Below are 20,126 nucleotides of genomic sequence, written 5' to 3' on the forward strand. Positions count from 1 at the left end.
TTTAATTTGCTCCGAGTGTGAGTGATAATCTTGGTGTGTAAAGTGACTGCAGCTGTCGAGAGAGTAGAGTGTTAATCCACATCTCCTTCTCTTGGATGGAGCTGGAGCTTTCTTCTTCAGTGCAGCACATCTCTGCAGCGTGCACGCTTTGGGGTCGTCATGATACCAGACCTTTAAACTTTGAAGTGTTACCAGTAAAGATCAAACCATACTGATGGAGGAGGAGGACGACATTTGTTTTCAAAAATGTAAATTTGTCTCAAACTTTGCAAATGTGTTTCACACTTGGTACTTTTTGTTTGCACGTCCGAGCCACCGTACATTTGGACTTTTTTTTTGTTTTTTTTACACTCGTGTGGCTGGATAGATTCTATGTTAGCGCATTTATTAAATTATTAAAGTTAAAAACTGCAGCACTGGGTTTGTCTCCCCTCACATGCGGCTCCGACATGTAAACGTGCCACTGTATAGTCGGGACAACGCCCACTAACTAACCCGGGTAGAAACATTAGTCCGCTTTTTCTCCCTCAAAGACAACCAACGCTCGCTGGAATCTCGAGCCTTTTGTTGTTGTAGCTTCTTATCCAACCGGCCAATCAGAACCCCGCTCCAGTGAGGAACGCCCACATATCGCGCTGCCCGTCCAATCAGAGGGGCTCCTCGCCGGAGCAGGGTGCCATTTTGTCCGCTTCCAGCGGCGGTGGTCGGGGTGTCCTGCTGGCCGCTGGCTGGAACCTGTTGCTCCGTAGTTCCGTGTTGTGCAATGGACGGGTGAGTTATCCCATCGACTCACATCAACACTCACATTAAAGCTCATTCTGCGGCTGTTTTACCTCCTTTTCAGAGCGCTCACCCGAACATGGCGTCAGGTGAGCTGACTCCACAGGTAAAGAAGTGTTTTTAGTGTCTGCGCAGCGGGCGGGAAAGTTCTGTTTGTAGCAGGAAGCTGAGCTAGCCAGGTTAGCCGTTAGCATCAAAGAGGGCCGATCAGTGCGGGCACACCTCCACGCCAAACCCCGGTCAGAAAACGGATTTCCCGTGGCCTCGTCCACCTGAGGAGACGTGTTTATTTCACAGAAAGCTAAAGAGCAGACATACGGACCGTAAAGCTTCTAATAATCTGCTTTTAATCGCGTCAGTTCATAATGAGGAAACCTTTATAAAAACAGTGCTCAGCCTACAACAACACGAGTCAATACTAATTCAAGATTAAAACAGAAATAACACGTTTTTAAGGCCGACAAAGAAAACCCAGTACAATAGAGCTAAACAGTGTTTTTTATTATTTATTTATTTATTGGTGTTTTTAATCGATCTGATTGGCTCTCTCCTGTTCGCTGATTGGTTGAGTTTCTCTCTCCTGTTCGCTGATTGGTTGAGTTTCTCTCTCCTGTTCGCTGATTGGTTGAGTCTCTCTCTCCTGTTCGTTGATTGGTTGTGTCTCTCTCTCCTCTGATTGGTTGTGTCTCTCTCCTGTTCGCTGATTGGTTGTGTCTCTCTCCTGTTCGCTGATTGGTTGAGTCTCTCTCTCCTGTTCGCTGATTGGTTGAGTCTCTCTCTCCTCTGATTGGTTGTGTCTCTCTCCTGTTCGTTGATTGGTTGTGTCTCTCTCTCCTCTGATTGGTTGTGTCTCTCTCTCCTGTTCGTTGATTGGTTGTGTCTCTCTCTCCTCTGATTGGTTGAGTCTCTCTCTCCTGTTCGCTGATTGGTTGTGTCTCTCTCTCCTGTTCGTTGATTGGTTGTGTCTCTCTCTCCTGTTCGTTGATTGGTTGAGTCTCTCTCTCCTGTTCGTTGATTGGTTGAGTCTCTCTCTCCTGTTCGTTGATTGGTTGTGTCTCTCTCTCCTGTTCGCTGATTGGTTGAGTCTCTCTCTCCTGTTCGCTGATTGGTTGAGTCTCTCTCTCCTCTGATTGGTTGTGTCTCTCTCTCCTCTGATTGGTTGAGTCTCTCTCTCCTCTGATTGGTTGAGTCTCTCTCTCCTCTGATTGGTTGAGTCTCTCTCTCCTCTGATTGGTTGTGTCTTGAGCACATTTGTCCTGTTCTCCATACTGGATGTTATTATTATCAGTCATGACGTCATAACCATCACAGGTAGACTGAGCACGAGCTACCTGTAGGAGACACGACTTCCTCTGATATCAACACAAAGAACTACACTACCCAGGGTCATGGTGTTGCTGGAGCTTGCTGTTACCATGGCGATGTTTCCCGCCACTCGGATAGTTTTGCTAGCTGTTGGTTAGCTAACATGTGCTAATAACGTTGTTATGCTGCAGTGAATGTGATTTATATATTCAACAACACAAACTACAAGGTATAACAACACCTGCATTAACAGTATAAACACTAAAACAACCACTTAAGAAGAGGTATCATTTGCAAAGGATTATGGGACGTGTAGTTTCCACACTTTAGAAGAAAGTGATGTACACAGATGTGCCCATGTACCTTTGACCTTTTCTCAGGTTTTCTAAGCGCCTTTTTTTGTGCCGCTCGAGTTGAAAATCATTCAACGTTTCAGAAAGGAGTTGTTGACGTCACCGCGCTGTTGATGTCACCGTGCTATTAACGTCACCGCCATTTTTTTCCCAAATGTAGTTTCTTTGTCCTACAGTTCGTATCTCATCCTCTTCGCTCCGTGTCTGATAGGTTAAAATTGAGCTAAAATAAAAAAAACATGCAGTAAAGAGTAACAGCTGTGTTGGTCATACAGCGGCCGTTGTCAGCAGACTGTTGTCATAGAAACACGACGGACATGTAGCACTTTTCTTTTTAGCGTACAAATGCTTCATGCAAGCACAGCCAGCGCTTTCCTAAAACCCCCCATGTGACCACGGGGCCTGAACTCTTCTTTTTATCGATGAGCAGGATTCAGTGAGCGTGTTCGCAGCTCTGCAGACAGCAGGCCCGTGTCCTGTGTGTATTTAATCAGCAGAGGATAATAAAGTCCTGTGTTGGCGTTGTAACGTGGGCCTCATTGAGGAGCTGCAGACTGTGAGACGTCAGAGTTCCTGCTGTGAATATTTGTGCTTTGTCAGGGCTCATTCTCGCCCCGAGGGTCCTCTTCACTGTCTGTACAGTCACGTCAGCCTGACCAGCCGGTTTCTCTTTGTTTCAGCCTTTTCTCTGCAGCGTCTCACGCTCCACATCCAACAAGGCTGCAGCATGTTTCATTTCCACAGGTGACACATACGGCTACCGTGTGCTCATTTTCTTATGTTATGGGTCTGCAGTTTAGTTTCTTAGTTTATTTGAATCAGGGACAGTGTACAAAAAAAACCAGATCATTAGTCTCAGAAGAAAATAAAATGTATTTAAGTAAATGTGTAACAGGCGTGCACCAGAACAATACACTCTTTAAACACGGGTCATCACATGCTTATGGAACCTCTCTACTGCTGCACGCTATGGAGAACTTATCAGTGACAGCTTCCACCTTCGTGCGTGCGTGCGTGTCCTAGACGTGTGTTTGTCTCCAACATCAGTTCAGGGACATTTTTTTCCCCAAAAGATCCTCCACAAACTTTACATCCAATAATTTCATCAGATCAGCTGATGAGACGAACAACGTTACATCATCTGCAAAATCTCAATCTGTGTGTGTTGTTGTGTCAGCAGGCTAATGTCAGCGCTCTTTAGTTAGCTTGTAGCTTCACATTGCATGTAAGGGCCTTTTCCAACAAGCGGTCCGGTTGGGTTCAGTTCCTGATCTTCCTTGGGGTTTCACAGTGGACCCTACCCTTACTTGGTAAGCAGAGTTTAACACAGAGTGAAAGCTGCATCAGCTATGTGATAGCGTGACATCATCACGGAGAGACACAGTGTAGCTCGCCAATAAATTCAACAAATAAGAACGACCTCCAAGGATGTCCATGGGGCGGCCACACCTCCGCCATACTGAAGCCTCCGCTGTCCTCCAGCCACACACGTCCAATGCCCCCGCCCTCGCATTTTCACAAAGGAGGCGAGCGCAAGCAGCGGATAAAATTGTCCTCGGCTTGAGCTGCAACCACCTGTGGCCTCCATTGTTGTGTTAGCGGGCTAGCGCTTTTTAGTTAGCTTGTAGCATCACATTGTTTGTTGCTCCTGAGGTTGTCAAATGTTATCTTAATGATTGATAGAATCAAAAAGTACTCTTTAAAAACATGCTTCATGAGACAGGTGTGAAGGAGAGGTGAACACCTGTGTTTGTACCATTCAGACTTCATGTTGACTTATTACACAATCTGACTTCACACTGTGAGCTGCAGTGATTAAACTGATACAGGACCAGGAGAGGCTGCTGGTCTCCATGGAAACGTGTTAAAAGGAGTTTAATCCCCTCTCAGCTCTTTACATGATGACACTGAACGCATCACGACGTGTGTATGTTTCTAATCGACAGTGACAGTCGTACCTGTGCAGCTCCTCTGTGTTCTGGGCCTCCTCTCTGCTGGGTGTTTTCCCCCCTGCACTCGTCTGCTCAGGCAGCATCTCTTTAACCTCATTTCACTTTATTTTGCTTGTTTTTGTTTTTAGTTTCTCTCCCTGCTGCTGCTAACACCCTGTCTTCTCTTCACAGTGTCCACCTCGATATAACAGTTGGTACTAAGGTAGGCACCTCTGCTTCCTCCCCCTCTTCCTGCATGGCCTCCTCCTGCTCCTCTTCCTGTGCTTGCTTTGTCTCTCAGGCTGCTTGTGTTGTGTGTCCCACAGGTCCTACTCAGGTCTGACAACAATCTCATAATTTAACATCACACACAAATAATCAGAATAAAAGTCTGATGAACATAAAATACTTCACGTTAACTCGTCAGTCGATAGAGGCTGATTCGCTCCGGTCATTAAAACGAGAGGGAGGGGAGGGCTTGATCCAATCGTTTTCTTCCTGCTTTGGGTAAAACTATTCTCACCGCGCATGTCTGAGAATTAGCAAGAGAAGAAGAAAAAGGTCAAAATCACACATTCAAAGCCACAGATGTGAAATCTCTGTGGCGGATCGTGGGGGAGCAACATCTGGAGACGTGCAGCAACAGCGCTGTTTGTTTACATCTCAGGCAGAATCAACTTGCGCGACGGCGACTCTGCCGTGCTTACCAAACACGAGACGGAACATAATAACGGATAATAGACACACAGCGGGACGTGAGCCCTCCTTCAAACGGATCTCACTGCGGAGAAGAACGTAATTAACACATGTCCATGGACAGGAACTTGTAGCTGACCAGAGATCGATTTGTTACACTGCTCGTCTAATGATGCAGGATCGAGATGGACTTCAGAATCCTTTGTGTGTCTCAAAAAGCCCGTCTGAAATCGGACCATGTGTGTTTCCAGAGTTTGTCTTCAATTTTTGAAAGAAGAAATGACCCAATATTGGGCGCCAGGACTTCTTCTGATGTTGTAACAAACAGGTTTGGGAGCGCCAATAGCCTGGTGGTTACGTAACATTCCTGCGTCCAATGTGAGTCTTGTCGTAGCGGCTCTGGGTTCGGGCCCCTTGCTGCACGTTATCCTGCCGCTCTCTCCTCCTGGCATTTCCTATCTCTCTTCAGCTGTTCGATCCAGTGAAGACAAAAACAAACAAACAAGCCGGTATCATTTGATTTTAATAGACTCATATCATGTCCCCTCAACATGTTTGGTTTGGGGGGGTTTTGTCCCCTCTGCAGACTGAGGCAGGTGTTTGGTTTGGGGGGGTTTTGTCCCCTCTGCAGACTGAGGCAGGTGTTTGGTTGGGGGGTTTTGTCCCCTCTGCAGACTGAGGCAGGTGTTTGGTTGGGGGGTTGTTTTGTCCCCTCTGCAGACTGAGGCAGGTGTTTGGTTGGGGGGTTGTTTTGTCCCCTCTGCAGACTGAGGCAGGTGTTTGGTTGGGGGGTTGTTTTGTCCTTTCTGCAGACTGAGGCAGGTGGAAGCAGGTGGAGGGTCTGCAGGTCAGCAGCTGTCAAGCAGCAGGTTCAGATCCAGGGACAGGACCGGGATCAGGACTCAGGTTTCTGTTCGATTATTCATGTTGGGAGTAGAAAGAAGATCTGAGCTGCTTTTGTTCACACACAGAAACCTGCTCGGGTTCCTCTCACTCTGCAGCCTGTCAGACACAACTGAGGGAGCACTGAGACCCACGACACAAAGTCAGGAGATATTCACATATGACAGGAGAGCAGCTCCATGAATCATCGTCAGTAAAGCGCCAGACAACTTCACTGCAGGTTGTTCGATACCATGGCAACATGACAATTACCCACTGGACAGCTGGTTAACTAGTTCTTTTGGTGCATGAGAAAGTGTTGCTGAACACGTTATTTTTGTTTATAGTAACAAATCACCAAATAAATAAAAATATCCTAAAGCAGAAAAAACATTTCCTCTGAATTAACTTTAATAACAGCGTGTCCTATAAGCACGCGGCGCGAGCACCAGCGATTGTTTCCCGTTTCCCAAAAAACATATTTCGTCTCACTGCGAGCCGTTTGTTGACGAGTCTCTGAGGGTTGTGATTTCGGTCAACGGCTCGTCGATACAAAGCACCACACTTCAGTTAGAGAGAGAGACCGCACATCGGAGAACAACACAGAGAACATGACAGATACTCTGTGTCTTATATTGAGTCATGTTAATCAGATACAGACATGAAACTCTGGATTTCTCCAGAATGAAGGCTGTCAGCGTTGTGTACCTGCGTGTTCGTGCATGAAGTGTACGCGGAGCGGTCACACTGGTCAAACTAACTGGACTTTAGGGTTGAAGCGTGCTTGTGCGCAGTACGGCCAGTGAGACCGCACCCTAACAAAGGTCGCTATGTGCTGACAGGTGAATTAAACAGTTAGCGGTGTCTGTGATGGAGGGGGAAGATGAGACATGCAGTGGGCAGGAACAAGCGTGTTAAAAATGGCATCCTGAGACTATGATGCAACGTGTCATAAAACGCTTGATTGTCATTATTGAATACGTCCGAGCCTCAGAGATCCAGTTGGGGTCGATCTGTGCAGCAGGAGACTTTTATTGTGACGCAGTAACAGGAAGTGCTCAGATTAGTGCAGCGCTTTCATTGTGAGGAGGACGAGTTTAACGCTGCAGTGAGAAGTGAGGCTCAGCCTGTTTTCATTACATCTGGTTCTCATTGAGCTCTACAGCACAGGAATCCACCCCCCCAGGCCTGCAGGGGCGGGCAGGGGGGAGGGCACAGATGATGTCTGTATCCGTTTGCATGCCTGAACGGCTCAAGTCCTAGTTCGGACTAAAGTCTGGAAGTTGGTCTGGTAGCTGGAGAGGTGCTGGGTCACTTCCTGAGGGGCCCTAGAACACGCCACCAAACCCCCGAGTGCCCAGGAGCGCTTGCTGTGTGCAGCCCCCCTCACTCTGTCGTCTTTCTGTTAGTGTGTCCTCAGGATCCTGTTTGTACGTGTGTGTGTGTGTGTTTCAGCCTGTGTGTTTGTAGCATGTTCAACAACAATGTACTACTTCTTCTAATGGGGCGTGAACAGCGCCCTCTGGTGGCAAGGCAATTTTATTTACAGCCTTTAATTTACAGCACATTTGAGCCACAAGGTGATTCAAAGTGCTTCACACAGAACAACCAGACATGAAGACAAAAGTAGATATAGAAATAAATCAACTAAAATACAAAGAGAGAGTAAAAGTTACAGAATAATCGACCTCCAGACGGGAAGAAAAATGGATCAGAAAGACGTGTTTGTTTGTTTTTTTTGTTGGAATATCAGACTGTTGTTTCGTGTAATTGTCCAATCAGAGATGAGTATTTTAGACAGCCGTGTGATGACGAAACCCTAAGGTGATTTCTTTTTTTTATGTTTCAGAGAGGATCTGACGAGCTTTTCCCCAGCGTCTCCAACGGCCCGTATATCATGAGCACCACAGGTCAGAAATGTTTCTGTCGTTCATAAAATCACGATGTCTGCTTCAGAGGACTCAGGCTGTCCTAAATCACAGAGCTCCACTCTGTAGTCATGTCTGAATTCTGAGTTACGGCACTTTTGAGAGAAAAGCTGTGTGAAAGGAGCGACTGTTTCACATTGTTTAAGCTCAACCTGTCTGACTCCTCGTCTCCTTTCCTCTGTAGCCAATGGCAACGACAGTAAGAAGTTCAAAGGTGACATAAGAGGTCCCGGCTCGCCGTCCAGGGTCATCCACATCCGCAAACTCCCAAACGACATCACGGAGGCCGAGGTGATCAGCCTCGGGCTGCCCTTTGGAGACATCACCAACCTGCTCATGCTCAAAGCCAAGAACCAGGTACACTACCTGTTCTACCTGTGTTTACTACACTACCTGTTCTACCTGTGTTTACTACACGACCTGTTCTACCTGTGTTTACTACACTACCTGTACTACCTGTGTTTACTACACTACCTGTTCTACCTGTGTTTACTACACTACCTGTACTACCTGTGTTTACTACACGACCTGTTCTACCTGTGTTTACTACACGACCTGTTCTACCTGTGTTTACTACACTCCCTGTTCTACCTGTGTTTACTACACTACCTGTTCTACCTGTGTTTACTACACGACCTGTTCTACCTGTGTTTACTACACTACCTGTTCTACCTGTGTTTACTACACTACCTGTACTACCTGTGTTTACTACACTACCTGTTCTACCTGTGTTTACTACACTACCTGTACTACCTGTGTTTACTACACTACCTGTACTACCTGTGTTTACTACACGACCTGTTCTACCTGTGTTTACTACACTACCTGTACTACCTGTGTTTACTACACTACCTGTACTACCTGTGTTTACTACACTACCTGTACTACCTGTGTTTACTACACTACCTGTTCTACCTGTGTTTACTACACTACCTGTACTACCTGTGTTTACTACACTACCTGTACTACCTGTGTTTACTACACGACCTGTTCTACCTGTGTTTACTACACTACCTGTACTACCTGTGTTTACTACACTACCTGTACTACCTGTGTTTACTACACTACCTGTTCTACCTGTGTTTACTACACTACCTGTACTACCTGTGTTTACTACACGACCTGTTCTACCTGTGTTTACTACACTACCTGTTCTACCTGTGTTTACTACACTACCTGTACTACCTGTGTTTACTACACTACCTGTTCTACCTGTGTTTACTACACTACCTGTACTACCTGTGTTTACTACACTACCTGTACTACCTGTGTTTACTACACTACCTGTACTACCTGTGTTTACTACACTACCTGTTCTACCTGTGTTTACTACACTACCTGTACTACCTGTGTTTACTACACTACCTGTACTACCTGTGTTTACTACACTACCTGTACTACCTGTGTTTACTACACTACCCTTACTACCTGTGTTTACTACACTACCTGTACTACCTGTGTTTACTACACTACCTGTACTCAGGTATACTACACTACCTGTACTCAAGTATACTACACTACCTGTACTACCTGTGTTTACTACACTACCTGTACTCAAGTATACTACACTACCTGTACTACCTGTGTTTACTACACTACCTGTGCTCGGGTATACTACACTACCTGTACCTGTGTTTACTACACTAGCTGTGTTTACTACACTACCTGTACTCCGGTACACTACTCTACCTGTACCTGTGTTTACTACACTACCTGTACTCCGGTACACTACTCTACCTGTACCTGTGTTTACTACACTAGCTGTGTTTACTACACTACCTGTACTCAGGTACACTACTCTACCTGTACCTGTGTTTACTACACTAGCTGTGTTTACTACACTACCTGTACTCAGGTACACTACTCTACCTGTACCTGTGTTTACTACACTACCTGTACTCAGGTACACTACTCTACCTGTACCTGTGTTTACTACACTACCTGTACTCCGGTACACTACTGTACCTGTACCTGTGTTTACTACACTAGCTGTGTTTACTACACTACCTGTACTCAGGTACACTACTCTACCTGTACCTGTGTTTACTACACTAGCTGTGTTTACTACACTACCTGTACTCAGGTACACTACTCTACCTGTACCTGTGTTTACTACACTAGCTGTGTTTACTACACTACCTGTACTCAGGTACACTACTCTACCTGTACCTGTGGTTCCTGAAGTAAACATCCACGTTCATTTCTCTGTGGTTCCCTTCAGGCCTTCTTAGAGATGAACTCTGAGGAAGCGGCTCAGAACATGGTGGGTTATTACTCCACAATGATGCCCATCATCAGACACCACCCGGTCTACGTCCAGTTCTCCAACCACAAAGAGCTGAAGACCGACAACTCGCCCAACCAGGAGGTAACCTCACTCTGGGCTCGTAGCATCTGTTAGCATCTGTTAGCATCTTTCCAGCACCCACACAATGAAAGCATCTGTTAATCTCAGCCTCTGTCTCTCAGAGGGCACAGGCGGCTCTTCGGGCCCTCAGCACGCCTCACATGGACACGGCGGTGGTGGCTCCGAGCTCGGTGCTAAGGGTGGTGGTGGAGAACCTGGTTTACCCCGTCACCCTGGACGCCCTCTGCCAGGTAACGACAGACAACCTGCCCAGCTGCTAGCTCTGGCTTCATAATCATGACATCGTTTTGGACGTCTCACAGAGAAATGCACAAAGAGAATGTTCTTTAATTGTGTATTCGGTCTGTCTCTTGTGTCATCCTCAGATTTTCTCAAAGTTCGGCACGGTGCTGAGGATCATCGTCTTCACTAAGAACAGTCAGTTTCAGGCTCTGCTGCAGTATCCTGACGGAGTGTCCGCTCATTCTGCTAAACTGGTGAGTAAGGTCGGCAGAGTGTTCGATACCTTTGGATACCACATGTCTTAAAGGTCACATATCCTCCTCCTCCTCTTCAGTGTAAATAAGTGTCAGAGCTCCTCTTCAACATGTGTGTGAAGTTTCTTGTTCTAAATCCACTCTGATCCTGTATTTGATCATGTCTATAAACTCCTCTATTTCAGCCCTGCTCAGAACAGGCTGTTTCTGTGTCTGTACCTTTAAATATGTAAATGAGCTGTGTCTGACCACGCCCCCTCTCTGGAAGGGCTTGGGTGTCTCAGTCTTTCTCGCTCCATGTCCTAATGTTTACGGTGAGAAGGCAGACTCAGAGGGCAGAACAAACACCTAGCTGTGGGAGTGTCACCCACCTGGGGGAGGGGCTACTGCCCTTTGTGATGTCATGAAGGGAAAATCTCCAAACGGCCTGTTTGAGCACACATTTTCTGAAAAGTGGAGCAGGCAGAAGACGGAGAGGATGGAGTTTTCTCATCATTGGGGGGTTTGTAGACGGACCAGAGACACATATTAGAGTTAGAGAATCATGGTGTGGAAGCTTTAAAAACCTGTTTCATAAGACACTCCTGCACAGACTAAACTGTACAAATACACTGTCTTAGTTGTACTAAAATATTGGAAAGATTTCAGTATGGATACATAGAGGTGGGCGATATGGGAAAAATATCATATCACGATTTTATTTTGGAAAAATCCTGATTACTATTTTTTTCATACTGATCTTTAGACAAATTTGTAAGTTACTGACTAGTTTGACCAAACTTATTTCCCTGTATAATGTTTTTAAATGCACAAAAACTGTGCAGACAAGTTTAATCTATTTAAAAAACATCTTTGTAGGAGGTCTGGAGGTCTCTCACCCAGAACATCTTTAGCAACAGAAATGTCTTTCACTCAATTTGATCAATATTTATGAACAATTTGAAGGTTTTCCTCACCACTTTTGAAATGATGATTTAGTTATGTGTCCTCTTTTTATGTTCATCAGGAACATTTTCACACAGTGATGCATTCATTTAAAAACATGTAGACTTCGAGTTCTTGTGTTTCTGTTCTGTTTTAGCCCTGCAGAGTTCCTCCAGCTGGAGCTTCATACAGGCTCTGCAGACTTTGTTGTTTTTTATGACATCATTGGACTAACTTTAGTTTAGTTTATATATAATCAAACATAATACAGAATGTGTTCATTCTGTGGCACATGATCAAAGTAACTTTTACTGACAGAAGACTTTAATTCGTAGAGGGGGCGGGACTCTGACTGTTAACGTCTCTCTGGCTCAAACTATGCGGGTAAGTTAACTGTTGCTCATGCCGTGTCAGTTTGGAAAAATATCAGTGGAAATATCATGGAGTTGTTTTTGCGGACTTTACTTTTAAGTTTCGTTTTCGTTTTCACCGCTGCGCAGCAAAAGAGAGGGAGACGTGTCTGTGTAGGAGTATAAATTGCAGCAGACCTGTTTTGGCAGATCGTCAGCACATTAAAGTCCTTCACAATCTAAGATCGTCATATCGCCCATCACTATGGATACACCTCCAGAGTGCACGAGTTTGGCTGCAAGTTTAGCAAAACCAAAAAATGACCCAATATCAGGACCGTGTTTAAATCTGTGGTATGGTGAGTGTAGGAGGCGGTGTGCGCTCTCTCAGCTCTGATCCGCTGCGGCCCTCTTTCAGTCTCTGGACGGACAGAACATCTATAACGGCTGCTGCACTCTGAGGATCAGCTTCTCCAAACTCACCACGCTCAACGTCAAATACAACAACGAGAAGAGCCGGGACTTCACCAGACCGGACCTGCCCTCTGGAGACAGCCAGCCCGCCATGGAGCACCCGGCCATGGCCACCGCCTTCAGTGAGACACACACACACACACACAAACACACAGAGGGTGACATGACGCTGGCGTGTTAACATTTCATACACATACCCTTATTGTTATTGTTATTATTATTATTATTATATTATTAGAGTAACTCAGGTGTTGTGTCCTCTCTGCAGCTCCAGGTATCATCTCAGCTTCTCCCTACGGCGGAGCCACTCATGCCTTCCCACCAGCCTTCGCACTCCAACCTGCAGGTGAGTCTCACCTGCTGAGGTCCAGCCAGTCAGCTGAACAGCTGCAGGTGTGTCTGTGGAGGCTGAGAGAGAGAGAGAGACTTTAACACAACAGGAAGTTTAGTGTTTTTAGTCAGTACAGTACACATCTGTTACAGTACATTTAATTGAGAAGGCATTTTGTTCTGTTTAATCATTAACAGATTTAAGTCATAGATTCCATCATGTCATCAGATCAGGAAATTGAGAAATTGTAAAAAATATATTTGCTGGCCTTTATTATTTTATGTATTATTTGTAGGCAGTAGTCATCATACTACATCTTAAAAGCATGGAGTGTTTAGCCTGATAACGGCGTCACAGATACTCTAACAACATTACCACACGTGTGCTCTTATTACACAATGTTACATCATCCTGACACGGTGAAGGTAGTCGTGGTTGTGATGTCATCAGTGATGGTCAGTCGTGTGTCCTGCAGCTCAGATGTTCACCCGTTTCAACTCTCCCAGTTTCCCTCCCCTATCCAGGCCTGAGCATCCCCTCCCTGCCCGGAGGCCTGGCCTCTCTGTCTTTCCCCGGCGCCACCAGGCTGGGGTTCCCCCCGCTTCCTGCTGGAGTCTGCGTCCTGCTGATCAGCAACCTCAACCCCGAGGTGGGTCCTTCACCCCGAGTCCCTGCAGCCACTCTGTTCACCTGTCCACCTGTTCACCTAGGCAAATATGATTCCCAGATTAGAACAAGAAGTTAACCATTAAACCTGTTTTTGTTAAGAGACTTCTCTGCATACACTCACACCTGTTAAAACACCCACACCTGTCCACACCCACACCTGTCCACACACACACCTGTCCAGTCATGTGTGAACATGTTCTCCTCGTTATCTGACCCCCTCCTCTCCAAAGGTGATTAACCCTCTGATTGACCCATCACCTGTCTTCTTTGTTGTGTTTTTGTTTCCCTTTTAATTTGTTGCCATGGAAACGCCTCGGACCCCTCCACCTGTCCTGCCCTCCCACCTTTACCTGTCCTGTCCCTCCACTGCCTTCTCTGCTGTCTTTAAAGAGAGTTACGCCCCACTGCCTCTTTATTCTCTTCGGTATGTTGTCACTCGTCTTATTTTGAAAATATCACCTGTTGTTCTGATGACAAGTTCCTGTTTGTTTGTTTTTTTTTTTGGTTAAATGAAAACAAACGAGTGTCTTCTGATTTAGATTTGTGTTGATTTGAGTTTTATTCTCAATATTTGCAGCTTTTCCTCAGAGACGCACCGTTGATGTTTGTGAGCAGGTGTGACCTCTAAAAGGTTGTTTAAAGGTCACACATCCTCGTCTTCATCAACCGGTTTGAATAAGTTTTAGAGCTCCTCAAAACATGTGAGATCCTAGTTGAGAAGACGCTCCCCGCTGTGCTCGCTCTCATTGGCTGCTGCAGATATCCTGTCAGCAGCCGCCGATCTGAAATCATGAATACCAAACACGTTTGATATTCATGATTCCAGATCAGGGAGGCTCAGTGTAGAAAAATAACACACGAGGATTATCTGGACACATAATCTGGTACGACGAGCCTCTAATCTGGCCACGCCCCCCTGATTGTTGTGGAGGCAAATCGCGCCCAAAATGGTCCAGTGTGTAGCCAGCTTCACTGATAAATAGTTTATAAAAACATGCCCTTATCTTTGTGTTGGTGCAGGTTTGTTACGTTATATAAGCAATAATAATATTTAAAACTCTGCAAAGCTGCATTTATTGTCTCGTTGTAACTTGAGTTTTTGTTTGCATGCTGGGTTCCTTTCTGTTTGCATGTCCTCATAATGAATCAGACACTCTTATTTTCAGTCAACACTCCCATAATTCATAGCTCCCACTCAGAGTTTTCTCTGACCCCTTTGCCTTAATTTCCTTGCTGCACTTCATTACAACGTTCAGAAATTCATGTCCTCTAAATTTAACTTAAAAAATGAGCAGAGCCGCTGCTGCTCCTCCCTCCACCTCCAGGTTTTAGGTTAAAACATTGAACAAGTTAAATCTGCCCATGTAGAAGACATCAGAGGGTCAGATCAGCTTCACTCACAGACCTCTGGAGAGTTCAAACCGTGCAGGTCCTTGTCTTTAAACCACGCCCACTTTTACAGAAACTTAAACTTGTGTTTTATTTTTTATTTCTGCCTGTGTGTGTGAAGGTGTTTATGGAGACGTGATGAGAGTGAAGATTCTGTTCAACAAGAAGGAGAACGCTCTGGTTCAGATGTCGGACAGCACGCAGGCTCAGCTAGGTAACCTTCTGCACATGCTCAGTGTGTCTCTGCTGATAACCTCCTGCTCATACTCAGTGTGTGGGTCATACTGTAGCCTTGTGTACACAATGTTGTTGTAGAGAAGGGACGCACGTGCGCACAAACGCTTCATGCGCTCCGAGCGTACAGCTAGCGCTTTTCTGTCCGGAAAACAGCGCCATGTGTATTTGAGGCCTTCAGAGTGCAAGTGTCTTTTAAGTAAAGCGAAGTTGTCAGAAACCTGAGCCGTGATTGTCACCTGTCTGATTTGCAGCCATGAGCCATCTGAGCGGCCAGCAACTTCACGGGAAGTCTCTGCGCATCACGCTGTCTAAACACACGAGCGTGCAGCTGCCCCGTGAAGGCCACGAGGACCAGGGCCTGACCAAAGACTACAGCAACTCCCCCCTACACCGCTTCAAGAAACCCGGCTCCAAGAACTACTCCAACATCTTTCCTCCTTCAGCCACCTTACATCTCTCCAACATCCCGTAAGTCCTGTGACGGGGTCAGACCACAAGACATGTGAAAGATAATGTGGTTGGTGTGATTTTAATGCTGAACCCCTCTCCACCCGTAGCCCGTCTGTGGTTGAAGAAGACCTCAGGATGCTGTTTTCCAGCTCAGGAGCTGAAGTGAAGGCCTTCAAGTTCTTCCAGTGAGTCACCCATTAACTGTCTCTGCTCTCTTGTGATTCATGATTTATTAATTTAACTGCTCCTTCTTACTAAGTAACACCCGCTGTCCTTATGCTGTCATCCTTTCTCCGTGCCCTGAAATTCCATTTCTTGATCCAAATACTTGATTGTCTCCTAGTCGTTTCCTTGAACCCTTCACCTCTGGTCCCTCGTCTTTGTTCTTGATTTGATGTCCTCGTTGCCCATTACCTCTCTCTCCATGCCCAATGCCTGTGCTCTCTCTCAAGACCTTTAATTATTCTTATCCACCCCTCCTTTTCTTTGAACTCTTCATTTTTATCCTTGAACATCAGTCTAAAGTCTTTGTGACGTTTTCAGTTCTGTTGTCCTGTTGTCCTTACTGGTGCGTTGAGATTGGTGTCCTTGCCCTGCTGTGACGATTTCAAATTATGCTGTGTCCTGAAACTTCAATCCTGAACCTAACGCTGCCTTGCTCACCCTTATGCCTGCACAGCAATACACTCTCATTCTCCTGATGTTCTTATGCTTGTTCTGAAGGTCTTGTACAAGCCCTGCCCTGACAATTTAGTCCTAAATCATGATCCTTCCCCAAAGCTTGACCCTTCCCCTCCAGCCTCTAGTCCTCTCTTGTCCTTGTCCTGAAATGTTCATCATTACCCTTAAATTCCCTGAATTTCCCATTGCTGTGTCCAAAAGCCTCTACATTTTCTTCTATCCCTTCCTCTTACGGCCATAGCTTTGTCCCTGTCCTTTATTCTTTTTATTAATCTGAAAGGTCTTGTCCTTGTGCTGACACTTTAACCGATCCCTGGGTTCATTGCCCTTCCCGAAAGATTTGAATTCATGATGTGTGGCAAAGCCTTGATCCCTATCCTGAAGCTCCATCACTCCACCTGATGCCCTAACCCATACAACAATACCCCACCATTACCCTTAATGTTCAATCCCTGCCCTGAGGTCCCTGTGTCACCCCTGCTCTAAAGATTTAGTCCAGTCCCTAAAGCCTTCACTCTTGCCCCAGAGCGAGATGCCCTTATTCTTTACCAGATCCTTTGCCCTTCTCCTTTTAGTTCCAGACGTATCGCTCTGTCCTATCCAAAAGCCTTTATCCAGGATTCTAACATTGAAGGATCTGTTATTTCCCCCCAACTGTTTATGTTTCTCAACCCTTCCTGCCCTCAGTGGACAGAAGCCTTTATTTTTCCAAAACAGGCTGGCCAAGTTCTTACACCTTTAACTTGCCCCCGAAACCCCTGTTCTTACCCTAAAGTCTGTGTGCATACCCCGAGGTCTTCTGTCTTTACATGACGCTCTGAATAGGACTTTTCCCTTAGGAATTTGTTGGGATAAAGGGTCCTTATCGAGCCCCCCTGTACTAACCCTTTCTAAGAGTTTAACCCTGTCCTCGTCATATCCTGAAACCTTCTTCCTGCCCTTAAGGATTGGCTTTTCCACAAAGTCTTTGTTCAGGCGTAGAAGCCAAGGTGCCCCTTGCCCCAGAATTTCTTTGCTTGTCCCAGAGGATCTCTGCTTACCCTGTTCTAGAGTCTTTATTTCCCTGCCCTGGTCCCAAACCTTCTCTCTTTATTGAACTAAATCAGGACTTTGTGGACTTGTGTAGGATCTGATGAGCTCCTGTTGGTCTCTCTTTTAGGAAGGACCACAAGATGGCCCTGATCCAGATGGGTTCGGTGGAAGAGGCCATCGAGTCCCTCATCGAGTTCCACAACCACGACCTGGGAGAAAACCACCACCTGCGAGTCTCCTTCTCCAAGTCCTCCATCTGAGCCTCTGGTGGGACTTGATGGGGTCCACTACACTCCAGTCATTCCAAGGCCCCGTCTGCAGAAACCCTATGAAGTCTGGTGTGATCTTAAATTATTATTTTAAACTCATTAAGGGTTTGTTGTCCTCAAAGAGAGGAGGGGGAGGGGTCATTACGAGGAAGAAAGTCAGTGTTCTGAGTTTGTCATGATTTCTGGAAGAATCCAGAGTTCTCCGACTGTCATCGTGTTCTCGCCATGAAGCCGTTACCTTTTTAGCCGCTCTTGCCTTTTGACTTTGATCCCAGAGGTTTGGAGTTAAAGCCAGCCTTGTAGCTTTGTCACTCGGGAACTCCAGATCTTTGCAAAATCGTGATTTCCCCTCGGAGTTCTGTCTTTCCTCTCTTGGTTCTTTGGTCCTGATATTCCTCGTTTAACGTTTCCCTTTGGCGCCACGCTCCCGTCTTAAATATGGACTCCAATAGAGGAGGTTTGTGAACTCCTGGATCTAGCTCAGACTGGCAGATCTGAGTCCGGACTCTGTTACTCCAGCCTTCAGATAATCCCTGTGCCTTATTCCTCCCGTCTGACATGTAGAAACAAATCTCCCATCATGCCTCTGTAGACGGTTTACTGTCGGTCTGTATGTCAGATATATTCCTGTTTTCTGTGTTTTCTTGGTGTTGCTGTCGGTGTTTCGTACTGCTGTTACCGGGTGTCCTGGGTCTGTCTTTTATTCCTTTTTAATTCCTTTTATTTCTACGTATGCAATCATGTTTTATTCAAATCAAATATTGTAGCAATATTTTAATCATTCCTGGACTTTTGATTTGTTGGATTTTCGTGTGTGTGTGCGTGTGCGTGCTCGGTGGTTCTTCCCTCCGCTCGCCACCTTTTTACAATCTGTTTCTGTCGTGTTTCTGTTGGACTCGTGAACCCTGCTGTTGGCTCGTCTCGTCTGTCGCATCCCTGAACGGTTTTTATTTATACGTTTGTGATCCACTACAGCTGAAACCAAAAACGGCCTTTTAGATGCAAACAAAGCGCCTGCCTCAGGTCTCAAACACGCCGAGACGGAGAGCTGCTCCAGGCTCGACCGCGCCACTGGATACAGACGGACGCCGCGACTCTGTGACTCATTTGCATAACCAGGTGTAAAGTGGCGTGCCTTCAGGTCGGCGTTCATTCCTCTTCGCTCCGAGACATTCGACGGAGGAGGCGCTCCGTCAGGAACCAAAACCTCCTGGTTTGTTTGTTTTCTGTCTTAAAGTTATTACGTCGACATTCCAGCTGCTCTGACGTTCAACGAGGCGACCTCTCCCTGTCTGACCCCACCGGTTTACAATCGTGATGCATTCAAGACACCTGGGAGATTTTAAAACCTAACCTGACTAAAGGGCACCAACAGGCCGAGCTTCTTTTTTTAATTTAAGACCAAACGGGTGTTAAAGTCCGGACTCTGTGATTTCCCCCCCACACACACACGTTTACAGTCTGAGACTTTCCTCTGACGGTGAAACTTTGTCAGATTCTGAATTAATTAAGGCGGGACAATTCTCAGGACGTCCTCTGCCAGCTGTTTCTCTTCCTGCTCGATCACAGACGCGGGGCGTTTATTGTCCACCATGAAATCACTTCTTCAGATACTCCTACCTGACAGTCTGACCTCCAGCTCCTGCTGAACACATGACGTGAGCAGGTGACCTCTCCCGGAGGTCGTCTCCCAGTCGACCTCTCCCAGGTGTCCTCCCTCAGGTGTCCTCCCCCAGGTGTCCTCTCCCAGGTGACCTCTCATTAATACTTCAGTTTATTTTCAGACGTCTGTGTTTTGGTTTGTAGGTGAATAAACCATCAAAAGTCTGGTGTTTAAACATGTTTTTTCCCGGGTGACTTGAATGCATCACAGACGTTCAGGTGGGACAGGTGAGGCGGGAGTGGGACCAGTGAGTGAGCAGCGTGTGGGGGAGGGGTGATGAAGTGTACATAGGTGTTTTATACCACAGTTGTGTGTCTGAGAGCTGATTGGTGGGTTTTTTAATCTGATGACGTGTATATTTTGACTCGTGTGTGCGACTGTTCTGAGCCTTACACTGTTTGTGTCACAAAGAAAAAAAAACAAAACAGATTAAATCACTTTTTATCTAAAACTCTGAAGACTGCACTCGTCTGTCTCTGAACCTCCGGCGGGGAGATACGGTGGCCCTGAAGGTCAAATCACAACGTGTCAGAAAACTTTTCACCAACAATTTTCAAAAACATTTGATATTAAAGGTGTTTGAACCAGGCTGTAAACATGTTCATCTCTGCTGTAAAAACAGGCTTTTTAGAATGGGTGTGTATGTGACTTCCTGTGCTTCTTCAGCCAGCCTCTAGTGGACACTCCAGGAACTGCAGGATGTTACCCCCCCCCCCCCCCCCCCCCCAATAAGTCGGAGTCCCTCAGGGTTCTCGTCCTCGTGTCACAGACGAACACTAACGACATTCTCTGAAGATTTGAACATGCTGGTTTTTTTATTTACCTTTCAAACAGAGAGAGAGAAACAAGAGAGGGGAAATAGAGACACAAAAAGAAGATGCTTAAAAAAGAGTTAAAGTTAAACAACATTAATAAATAAAAGGTAACATGTTCCAGCA

At 46.0% G+C, this 20,126-nt stretch overlaps 1 protein-coding gene across 10 annotated transcripts; it reads left to right on the forward strand.

The window, feature by feature from the left end:
• Positions 1-651: 651 nt before the first annotated feature.
• On the forward strand, positions 652-19,642 carry LOC110002831 (polypyrimidine tract-binding protein 1). Of its 10 annotated transcripts, none has more exons than XM_020658492.3 (15): positions 653-771; positions 4,562-4,592; positions 7,797-7,857; positions 8,060-8,232; positions 10,097-10,243; positions 10,345-10,473; positions 10,609-10,719; positions 12,412-12,589; positions 12,736-12,813; positions 13,305-13,447; positions 13,858-13,891; positions 14,978-15,070; positions 15,345-15,561; positions 15,651-15,728; positions 17,384-19,642. In XM_020658492.3, the coding sequence occupies exons 1-15, from the start codon at positions 764-766 to the stop codon at positions 17,514-17,516; spliced, it is 1,614 nt and encodes a 537-aa protein (XP_020514148.1). In that variant the 5' UTR covers positions 653-763; the 3' UTR covers positions 17,517-19,642. The 10 variants fall into 10 exon arrangements, with proteins under 10 accessions (XP_029138161.1, XP_020514148.1, XP_029138160.1 ...); XM_020658495.3 differs by lacking the exon at positions 653-771 and adding an exon at positions 773-886; XM_020658496.3 differs by lacking the exon at positions 653-771 and adding an exon at positions 787-869.
• The last annotated feature ends 484 nt before the right edge of the window (positions 19,643-20,126 follow it).

This window comes from Labrus bergylta, chromosome 6 (assembly GCF_963930695.1).
Source record: "Labrus bergylta chromosome 6, fLabBer1.1, whole genome shotgun sequence".
In the NCBI taxonomy this organism is placed as follows: domain Eukaryota; kingdom Metazoa; phylum Chordata; class Actinopteri; order Labriformes; family Labridae; genus Labrus; species Labrus bergylta.

What these genes read in the sequence shown, in the direction of transcription:
- LOC110002831 (XM_065956387.1), top strand. An exon ending in ATATAACAGTTGGTACTAAG is followed by an intron (nt 4,593 to 7,796) that starts GTAGGCACCTCT and finishes TTTATGTTTCAG; the next exon opens with AGAGGATCTGACGAGCTTTT. An exon ending in CCGCTCATTCTGCTAAACTG is followed by an intron (nt 10,720 to 12,411) that starts GTGAGTAAGGTC and finishes GCCCTCTTTCAG; the next exon opens with TCTCTGGACGGACAGAACAT.